At 47.2% G+C, this 10,988-nt stretch overlaps 1 protein-coding gene across 1 annotated transcript; it reads right to left on the bottom strand.

Annotated features, from left to right (window-relative positions):
• Positions 1-4,682: 4,682 nt before the first annotated feature.
• On the bottom strand, positions 4,683-10,343 carry LOC116438347. The gene is made up of 2 exons (XM_032097207.1): positions 9,480-10,343; positions 4,683-5,551 (listed from the first exon to the last, which is right to left on the bottom strand). The coding sequence occupies exon 1, from the start codon at positions 10,339-10,341 to the stop codon at positions 9,484-9,486; it is 858 nt and encodes a 285-aa protein (XP_031953098.1). The 5' UTR covers positions 10,342-10,343; the 3' UTR covers positions 4,683-5,551; positions 9,480-9,483.
• Positions 10,344-10,988: the final 645 nt, after the last annotated feature.

Here is a 10,988-nt window from a genome sequence, read left to right as displayed (position 1 = left end):
CCCAAAGCGGCCACTAAAAAGACATGCAAAACCTGCAACTGCCTCACTCGCACAAGCAAAACACCACAGCCCTCTTCCTGTGGGTTGCTACAGTAGTGGTTTCCCTACATTGAAGCTGGATGCCAGGCACCCACCAAAGCCACTCTATCACTCCCCTTCTCAGCTGGGCAGAGGACAGGAAGTATAAGAGAGGTTCCTGAACTGTGAAAAGGAGCAGGGGAGATCACTTGATGAACACCATCATGAGCAATACAGACTTGACTCGGGGCTATTAATTGAATTTTATTAGTAAAATCTAATTAGTAAAATTAGGAAATCACAGCAGGATAATGAGGAGTAAAATAAATCTTAAAATACACCTTTCCTCCCCTTCCCTTCCCTAGCTCTATCTCCGCCCCTCCCAGTAGTGCAGGGATAGGGATTACATAGGGATTACAGTCAGTTCATCACACAGTTGTTCCTGCAGCTGCTCAGGGAAAAGGGTCTTTCCTCTGCGCCTCCCCGGGGTTCCTCCCACAGGAGACAGTCCCCTGTGTTCTTCTCCAACGTGAGTCCATCCCATGGGCAAACGTTCTGCACGAATTGCTGCAGTGTGGGTCACTCTTCCATGGGGCACAGTCCTTTAGACAGCATCGCAGATGAGCTCATGGGCAAGCCTTTGCACATCTCACCATCATCTCCCCATTCTGGTGCAAGAAAGCCTTGTTGATGGCCGCTTCCGGGAAAGAAGGCTGAGGCTGGCACAAACAGGTCCTGCACTGCAGTGCACGTCTCTCTCAGCTCCTCTCACCGCTCCAGCCCTGTTCCCAGCTCTGTGCATTCTACCCCAACAGAAACAGCTGCAACAGGCAAGAACTTTCTGCTTTTAAAAATGTATTTATTTAAACGCTATCACTAAAATAACTGTCATCCTCTAATATAAAGTATTCCTGCTGGTACTGGTAGCAGGAACACCAGGACGGCGTGGGCTGAGGTGAGTCCAGGGAAATCCAGTGGTCCCTTGTAGAGGCACCATCAGCCAGAGCACAGAAGGGACAGGTGGGCAGAGGTGAGGAGTCTGCGCCCATGTTCTTGTGCAGCTGGGCGAGCTCTGCCGCAAAGACCTCAGGAAACAGGTGGCAGCTCTCCCTGAACCTCTTGGCTTGGGATCTCTCACCCCTTCCTGGCCCTTCTCCTGACTCTGCTTCACCTGTACCTCTAGGGTAATCTTTGCTTTCCCAGGAAGAGTCAGTGTAGACTTGTCCTGGTGCTTCTTTATCTCCCTGGGTTGTCCTGTAGAAACTGATTTCTGAGAAGACCCCTCATAGATATGATTTTAGAGCACAGTTAAAGGATTGCACTGCAGAGGTTTCCCCAGAGCAGTGCCAGGAGTCGTCCTGGCACTCCAGCGCTGTGCAAACACTTCATTGCCAATGGCAGCAATAAATAACTCAAGGGAAAAGCCAACTCACGTGTCTCTCTTCAGCAGCTGATACATGACTATACACCCAGACACTACCACAAGCAGAAGCAAAACTGAGGCTGCTACGGTCCCTAGGATGTAGTTCTTGCTCGCATCCCAATTTCCAGCAGTTTTGGCTTTCTGCCCAGCAGCTGACCCTGGCAGGAGAAAAGACAACGCAAGAGACAACGTTTGTGCTCTGCACCAGAGATAAACCTCACAGTGCGCTTCAGGTGCCCAAGGATTATTGTCTTCAGAGATCAGTTCCTCTGGCTCTGGTGTCTCAGCACAAGGGAACAAGAGGGATCCCATAAAGTTCTCATGGAGAAGAGCCCAGTGTGTGTCAGAGAGCAGTTGCACCAGCACTGATCCCGTCTGCTTCTCCGGGCTGCAGGCCACGGCTGTGTGCCGGGCACCTGCAAGTCATCCATGGAGAGCACTGCAGGGATACAGCAGAAATGCTCCTCTTTCCCCAAGCCAGCCTCTCCGAAGCGCTCACCTGAATGTTCCTCAGGCTGCTCAGGAGTGCTGGTGTCCTCTATTTCTTCTGTTTCTTCATGTGAGTCTGGCACGCTGTCACTTTCTCCTATAGGAAGGGTCTCCGGCACAGTCTCAGGATCCATCACTTTAGAAAAAACACGGGACACTTTAAAAAAGAAGTCACTGTCCCTTACCGGGAGCACAGTAACATGGCCTGGACACTTTGACAAGTGGCAGTGAGGAGCCTTCTGTCCCCAAAGACAAGAGGAAACCACAGCCAAATTTTCTGCACTGCAACAAGAAATGCAGACCCAAGCCACCCAAGACTGAATCAACAAAATGACCCGTATATGGAACCCCTTCAGGTTCACACTCCTGCTTGGGGTCCAGGTCCAACCCACCCCTGGCGCTGAGGTCTGGCAGGGGCAGCCAAGATTTCATGGGGTATCATTTCTGCCTCAGTGCTGTGCTGAGTGTGAGGCAAACACAAATTCAGCACAGGCCTGTTCCCAGCATCTGGATGCCAGTGTCTGCACACAGCAGCTCTGGCCAGTAATGGTGCAAGTGGAGCAGCAGCAGCAGCAGTTGTCCCTGGCAGTCATCAGGAGGCACAACTGGGAGCAGGAGCTGTGCTGCACCATCTCTGTGGCTCAGCCCAGGAGGTGTGAAATGCAGTGTCCCTGCAGCAAGGCTCTGACTGAGCCCTTCTGGCTGCGTCAGATGCAGCACATCCCTACAGGAACCAAAAGTTCAGCTTCCCAGGTCAACAGAGTGGGCTATACGAACCAGATGGGGCTTCATCCACGGCTGTCAGGTAATCCTGTGGAGCTTCAGGGAATCCTTCAGGCAATTCTTCAAGGAACTTGGAGTAATCCTTCCCTATGTTAGATTTATAAAAGGATGTTAACCTATGAAGGTGCATTTCCCATGCATAACACAGGGGAAAGGAGTGCTCATTCTTGTGAAGGCATTAGAGACTGACTACTCACGCTTGAGATACCAGCTCGGAATCAGCACGGAATCTGGCTCTAACTCAGGAGCTGAAAGAGCACTCTCTCTCTCCACAACTACAATCAAACACCCACAAGAAGTTCCCATCACGTGCACTGCTCCCATGGTCACACCTCAAGACCTGGATGCGGAAGGTACTGACAGGGCACGCACTGGCAGGTTTGTATTCACACAGCTGCAGGGGGGTCTGGCTGCCCTTGGGACACTGAGCTGGCAGCTCTCACAGGAATAAAAAGCCATGGCATGCCCACACGACCTGGAGGCAGGTCAGCCCTGGGGCCTGGCCAGGAGGTTGGATAACCAGTGCCGAGTGATGGATAACCAACAACTCAGTGCCGAGGTTCTGGCCCTGAACTGCCACTCCCCATCTCCCTGCTCCTTAGGACCCCCTCTCCACGCCGCACCCTGAAGCAGCTGCAGCTCCTCACACCTCCCCTGGCGTGTCTGCCCCACTGCCCGCACCATGGTGGCTCCCTGGCTCAGCCAGCCCTAGCCCTGGCCCCACTGCTGCCACCTGGGGCTGGCTGCTGGTCCCTGTGTGCCTACCTGCTCCCTGGCCATGTATTAGAGCACTGTGGGCATTCTGGGCTTGCAAGGCCAAGAGAAAGAAGAGCAGGAGGTAGTGGGTGAGGACCATGACCCCCCCTGCTCGCAACATTCTGCTGCTGCTGCAACTGCTGCTGCTGCTGCTGCTGCAACTGCTGCACTGTTGCCCAGAGTGAGCACTGAAGAGCACAGTGGGGCTTTGGAACCTCACAGCAAACGGGGCTCTTTGACCTCATAAAAAGTGGAGTCTGTGACCTCACATCATCACTGGGCCCTGGCCCTCTGCCAGTGCTCCCCAGCGTACTCCTGTTACCTGTGAATTCTTGGACCTTCCCCCTGTTGAATTTCCTCACTCTGCACAGGCCTGGAAGGAGCATGATAGAGAAGGGTGGATGTATTTTGGGAGGCAGCACTGTGAATAGGAATGCAGAGGCACTCTGGTCGTGCTCCCCAGAAATCCCTTTCAAAAGCCCTGTACGAAGGCTGCATAAGAAAAGCCAAGTGCACGTGCCTTTCTTTGGTACTATTTCTGTCTTGACAGCATTCTGGCAAGAAACCTGCTTTTTCCAGTAGTTTTGCTACAGTTTCATGACCTTTGAAGACAACACTTCTTCCCTCCTCTACTATCTCTCTAGCATGGCTTCTCCCAAATGAGCCTGGTTTATTCCCCGTCCAACCCCGATTAAAGCTCTCTCAAGAAGCTCCACTAACTCCTGAGCAAAGATCCTTTTCCCCTTTGAGGCAGGCGTAGTCCGTGTGCCACCACCAGGCCTGGTGTCCTGTAGAACGACCCACGGTCAAACCTCCCCAGTTCTGCTGGGAACACTGGCCTCGGAGCCAAGGTATTTATTCACCTGTAGGATTTTCCTGTGTCTGCCCTGGTGGTTCACTGCAAGGGGCAGAAGAAAATACTCCGTGTGCCCCAGATCCCTCCAGCAGTCCTCCAGAGGCCCTGAGCTCCCTCTTGCTTGTCCTCAGACACCACGAGGTACTGCCATGGGACACACACAAAGGCGTAGGTTCCCACAGCTAGGAGTTAACACGGGCAGCTCTTCAGCTGAGCAGCTCTTCTGGGAAGGAAATATTCATGACTTACGTGTGCACGGCCCCCAAGGCTCAGAATCTCCTGGAAGGCCTTACAGAACATCTTTGGTAATAATTGCCCAGGAAGAACGTGTTATAAACGAGGCTTGGACTTTTTCAGTGGAGTAAAATTCTGCTCGTTTATTAAAAAGAAAACCTGGGACGGAGACCAGGTAAGCCCAAGTCCCACTCGACAACCCAGAAAAAAACAAACATTGCGACGTGGAGGGCATTTCCTCGGACTCAAGTTCCTCAGGAAGACCCCCCCGGGAACTGAGCCCCAGGGCAGTTTTTATAGTCTCTCTTGATGTTTTGATTGGTGCAGCTCACATCCTCCCTCTGATGGCCCATTGCTCGGGTCCTCATTGGTGTTCAGTTCCGTCAGTCTCTGGGGCAGCGAGTGATTGGTTTGCCCCCTAACCAATAGTTCCCCAAAATGTTTACATCATAATTATTAAGTCATCTTAAGAACATTCTTGAACATTCTCCTCTTTTCTGTAGACCCATTACTTTCCCCCATTGGTGTCACCATCTAGTGGGAACATAGCAACATTACACCCGTACAGTCACAATAACAATTAACTCATTAACTGTATATCCCCAATCTTTTAACAAGCAACTTTTAACTTCTTCTCAACCAAAAAAAACCACTTTTAACCATTTATTACATAACAATAGTAAAACTTGGAGGGTTTAACTTTTATGATTCAGCTTAATTGGTTAATTATGCAATTTTAATTAATAACACAAACTAATTAACTATTATTCATTAATGCAAAAACCAACTTTTCCAACTTTGTTTATAACAGTGATTAATACTAAATTACTTGTGAAGTTTTCCTCAGGGTAGGAAAGCTGGGTTTGGCTTTTGTTCCTTGCCCTCTAATCCAAGGAATCTGTTCTCTCTGGAAATACTTACTTTATGTTCTGGCATCAGATGGCTGTTCAGTCTATGATAACTCTGCTCTCTTTGTTCTCTCTCTTTCAGCACTGAAATATAAAAATTATCCTATTGTCATATTCTACAGTGGGAAACTGCGGAAGGTTCTTTTACAACAGATTTCTCTAGGACAAAATTAAGCACAAATGAGGTAAATATATCTGAGAACTGTTCACTGGTGATGAAATGTGCCTTGCCCTACTAAAGAAAAATAAAAAAGGCAGAAAAGGGGGAAGGAAAAGGAAAAAGAATATAGGGAGGAGAAAGAGAGAGAGGAGAGAGACGGGGAGAAAAAATGGGCATTACCACCAGAACTTCGGAGTGCGCCATCGACATCCAAGCAGTAGGGGGTGTGTGCACGCTGCCTTGCTGGGCAGCCTCTGCCGCTGTCGGAGCAACGCAGCTTCAAAGGCACCCCTCCTGCATCGATGGGCAGCCAGACACGAGGCGAGTGGGTGCTTGGGCAGGAGGTGCAGAATCCTGGACAGGGTGGCAGCAGTATGGTGGCGGCAGGCTGGATCAGCAAAGCAGGGCTGGAAGCATGTGGCTCAAGCAGGAACAAGGTAGGCAGGGACAAAGCAGGTAGGGGTGTCGGACAGGAATGCAAGGAGGTAGGACAAGCAAAGGCTGGAGCAGGCAAGGGAGAAGCAGCAGTAGGGGCAGGACACAGGTTAGGCACACGGCTTGGAGGTGGTCTCAGGTAGTCAATCAGCAAAGTGAAGTTAGCAAGCCAAGCACTTGAGCCTTGCAGCTTGTGATGCAGTTACTTTTATCCCCCCAGCTCCTTCCCAGGTCTGCTCGCTGGCAGGAGACCATTGGCCAGTCAAGTGTTCGACTGCAGTCCATTGGTGGGGACTTTTTTCCTGTCAGTTGGAGAACCTTTCTAGAGGGCACATTGTTCTTGGTGCTGTTTTCATGGATGCTGACTGCCTATTCCATGTGAGACGTGAAATGGCTGCCAGCACGTGTGAAGCCCCTCCCCCCAGCCCTCTGGTAATCTTCAAACAATGTTGAGGCATAAATCAAAATTAAATTAGTTCCTCACACCTACCTAGAGTTCACTTTTCATTATCAGCAAGAGAACAAACTTGCTAGCTAATAACTTTAGAAAACTTCAGGTTTATTTAAAAAAAAATCATATAAAATGGGTTATCTCTGTGAAGTAGTTTTGGGTCTTTTTTCTGATGCTTTTTAAATTACAAGTCAAGGAAAAATATTAATACCACACTACAGTTGTATAAGTATGTTTCTTGAGAGCCTGTTAAAGATTAATTTGATTAATGCTTGTGAAGAGCGGACAGAACTCCACTACTAAAGAAGTAGTAAAGTAGGTATGTTTATTTCCACCTGGGACGCACGGGGGATCGCTCCTCCAAAGCCATGTGTGCCAACAGCTGCATTCAGCTCGGTATTTACTGGGTTACAAGTTCCATATTCATTAAGTTTCGCAACACGCCTATACATATTCATCACCTAGCCCCGCCCAGCCTCGCTTCGTATTATAATGAACCCAAAAGTCATTTACATCCGCGTTGCACTTGCGCAGTGTGGTTTGGTGTTTTCTTGGTAGGGGTCTTGGGGGGTCTTTTGGAGGAAGGCTGACGGTCTTCCTCGTCCTGAACTTTTAACCTTTCTTCCCCGCGCATGCTCGTTTGTATCCCTGGCCTTTGAGACTGGTTTGAGCTAGTTTGCAGGATGTCTGTCTGAGACCCCCCTGGTTTTATCAGAGTTCTCTTATCTTTTCTTCCTGCCCTGGTATGCTGACCAAGCTGGATGCATTGTTCCTGACAAACTAATTCTCCTGCTTCCCATCCCCCTGATTCAGTCCCCCCTTTTCTAAAGAGTTAGTAAATTCTTTTACTAATACTTAAATTCCTTTTCTAATGAATTTTTTTTGGTAGGCATCTCTTAATGTTTTTCCGTGTGTGTTTGTCAAAGTAGTTAGAACTGATAACCTTTTGAGTACTCTATAGTTTCAAATAAGTAACGTGATAGACAGCATGAGGCAGACACTAACCAAGGTTAGTAAGACAATGATGGGGTGACATAACGTATTTAGGATGCCTGTTGCGGTAGGTGACCACCTGAAAAGCGAGTCCCGCCAGTTATGGCTTGCGTCTTGTTTTACCCTTTGCAAGACTCTGCTGATTTCTTGTGTGTCATAATGGACAGTGACTAAGGTCTTTTCCCCATTTCTTTGGATTTCTCTCAAAATCTCCATTAGGTCCTGATGTTTCACTAATTGCTTTACTAATGTTAGGTCCATCCCAATAGGTGTGGGTAGCAATTTATGGTAAATGGTGTAGTTGGACCTTATTAATTGATGAGACACAACTGGTGCTAAATATGAAAAGTCACACCCAACAATTTTGGCAAAATTACAAATACAAAAATTAGAGTGATTCATGGCAGTTACATTAATAACATTGTCATCTATTATCATAGAAGTGCAGATAGTTCTTAAGCATACACAGCTTTGACCAATATATACAAGTACAGTTTTTGGTGAAGTGTCTGGGTGGATCTCAAAGTGACAAATGCCTTGTTCTGCATCAAGACATATGTCTCTGGCATCAAGTGTATTACTTTCACAGATAAATCCTTGTTGTTCCCGTGTGATGCAAGATTCTAAATTCACTGTTTGCCATTTTTCTCCTACCATCCGAGCCCATACTCTATGTTCAGAGGGGTAAAAAACTGTCCCTTTATGGTTTAGTCCCAATGCGACAATAGGATGAATTACATAAACTGTGGCATTCCGTATCGTAAGCACGAAGGCAGTAGCTATGTTAGTCATTGGGTCATAGGTGAAATTTACCAAGGTCCACCAGGATTGGAGCTTTCTTTCTAATTTAGTAGCATTGTTCCAAACAGCCTCTCGGATTTCAATAGGAAATACACCTTCATTACCTTCTCTTATGATTAAGGAAGCTGTGGACTGCATCCATAATTGAGCTTGTATGCAGCTAAGGGCTAATGAGACGTTGTCTTGAGCTGTGCCAAGTGTGTTTAATATCATGGTCCAGGTTGCTGAGTTTTGCTAGGTCTGGGAGTATTTTTGAGACTTGCCACTGGCTGTTTCCTAATGCTAAGAGAGAGGATTGTAGGGGCTGTTTTAATTTGGTCAGATCACTGGTCGCTGTGGCCAGTTTGTTCATCAATATCTCTGAATCAATCCCATTTATGACTCCCAGTCCTGTTCCCAGCATGCCAGTCAGGTCTCTCTGCATTCTGCCTTTGAGGGGTGTTTGCTTCTGCAGCCAGGCTGTCCATCCTTCAAGGGATGTTTGAATTAAAGGGGAGCAGGCTGGTTGGATTTCAGAAATGTTAATTTGCATTAGTAGTTCTACACACTTAAGAGACCATTCTGGATTAAACAGCAGTAATTGCTGGCCTGTGTTCCTCACTACATAAGGGCCAATCTCATAAACTTTTGGCTCAGACTTAAGTAATGTGACCTGGGTTTGGATCTGATTGTCAGAGTGGGTAGTAGGCCTAGCCATGGCATTTATCTGGAATTTGAATGAGAGTCCATTGCTGTCTTGGCCCCAAAGACAAACCACTTCCACAGTCTGTACCAATGTAAAATTATACCAACAATCTGCTTCACTTGAATAACTACAGATCTCACGGTGTTTGTCTGTAGGAGTAGTTGAGACACTGATTTGGGTTGCTTTTCTATGAGTAGTCCCGTTAACCATTCGGCATCCTATCTTGATTTTTTCTCCTACAGTCCCTTGGAGCTGCCAAGTTCTTTGTTTTTTCCATTCTTGCTTTGTATACATTTGGTTTCCGTGCATGACTACAGTCAACAGGTTTAAATCTTTTATATCAGAATATCTCCCCATGAGTCCAGTAACCCGCATAAAGGCTTGGGACCATATGTCCTCTCTCTTATGAATAACTTCCCAGCTGAAGGTTACAATTATAACTGTGAGAAAAACAATTTTCTGGGTTATACTTGCATGCCACCCTGACATTTTCATTTTGTTCGGGTGAACTTCAATTTCAGTTCATCATCCCCAGGGGTCACTTTCCAAGGGGTCTCTGGAGCCTTCTTTACTCGGGTGTGGTGAATCCAGGCACTCTGTTCTCTGATCTTAATCGCGGTGTAAGTGGTGAGGAGCACCTGGAATGGTCCTTCCCACTGTGGTTCCAGAGTCTTTTCTGTAAGAGACTTAACATATACATAATCTCCAGGCTGAATGTCATGTACAGGACCGTCCAAACCTCGACTTCGAGTTCCAGCCACATGTTTTCCAATTTCTCTAAGCTGTTTATCTAAGGCAATCATGTAGGTGGTTAGCGTCTCTTCCCCTATTTGGGTAGATATGCCTTTCTGTACCCCATATGGTCTCCCATAGAGTATTTCAAAGGGACTTAACTTTTCCTTAATTCTGGGCTTGGTCTGAATTCGTAACAACGCAAGTGGAAGAGATTGGGGCCAGGGTAGGTTAGCTTCTTGCCCTAATCTCACAATTTGCTGTTTAATCAAATGATTCATTTTCTCCACTTGGCCACTTGACTGGGGATGGTATGGAGTGTGGAGTTCCCAGTCTATGCCTAAATGTCGGCTGGTTTGTTGTACCACCCTTGAAATAAAATGTGGTCCCCTATCTGAGGACATTGTGGCTGGAACTCCGAAGCACAGTATTATTTCTTGTAGTAACGCCTTGGTTACTTCTCGAGCCTTAGCGGTCCTGGTAGGAAAAGCTTCTGGCCATCCTGAAAAAGTATCTGTTAGCACTAATAAATATCGGTACCCCCCTTTTCTTGGAAGTTCTGTGAAATCAATTTGCCACTGCTGTCCAGGCCCATGGCCTCTCCCAATCTGGCCCATTTTTTGGTTTGGGGGTGTTTCTGGGGTTAGTCTGGAGGCAAAGGTTGCACTGTCGAGTTACTTGCACAACAGTTTCGTATAAGTTTCTAGCGATAATTTTCCCAATTAAGTAGTTATGTAAGGCATTTGTTCCCCAGTGTGTTTTCTGGTGTTCCTCTCTAACTACGGCCCATAGCAAATGAGAGGGAATAACTACTTTTCCTTCTGCATTGATAGCCCATCCCTCTTAGTTAAATGTTCCCCTTTCATCTTTAATCAATTTCCTGTCTTTTTTATTATATGTTGGCTTACCCTCTAGGGAAAGTTGTCCATCTGGGATCGAGGCTCCAGTTATTGTTACCTCACCTTTTGCTGCCTCTTTTGCCTCTCTGTCCGCCAGTTCATTTCCTTCTTCTAATTCTGAGCTCACCTTTTGATGCGCCCTTATGTGCATGATTGCTACCTTCTGGGGTAGCTGGACTGCTTCTAACAGCTGCATTATTTCTTGTGCATGTTTGATGTTCTTTCCATGCGAATTTAACAGTCCTCTTTCTTTCCAAATGGCCCCGTGTGCGTGCACAACTCCAAAGGCATACCTTGAGTCGGTATAGATGTTTATTTTCTTTCCTTTTGCCATCTCTAAGGCACGGGTTAGGGTGATTATTTCA

This window comes from Corvus moneduloides, chromosome Z (assembly GCF_009650955.1).
Source record: "Corvus moneduloides isolate bCorMon1 chromosome Z, bCorMon1.pri, whole genome shotgun sequence".
Classification (NCBI taxonomy): Eukaryota; Metazoa; Chordata; class Aves; order Passeriformes; family Corvidae; genus Corvus; species Corvus moneduloides.
Note: the sequence above shows the minus strand (reverse complement) of the source record. Positions and strands in the feature narration are given on the sequence as shown.

Coding starts and splice junctions, on each gene's coding strand:
- LOC116438347 (XM_032097207.1), bottom strand. CDS start 10,341: ATGGGCCAGATTGGGAGAGGCCATGGGCCTGGACAGCAGTGGCAAATT.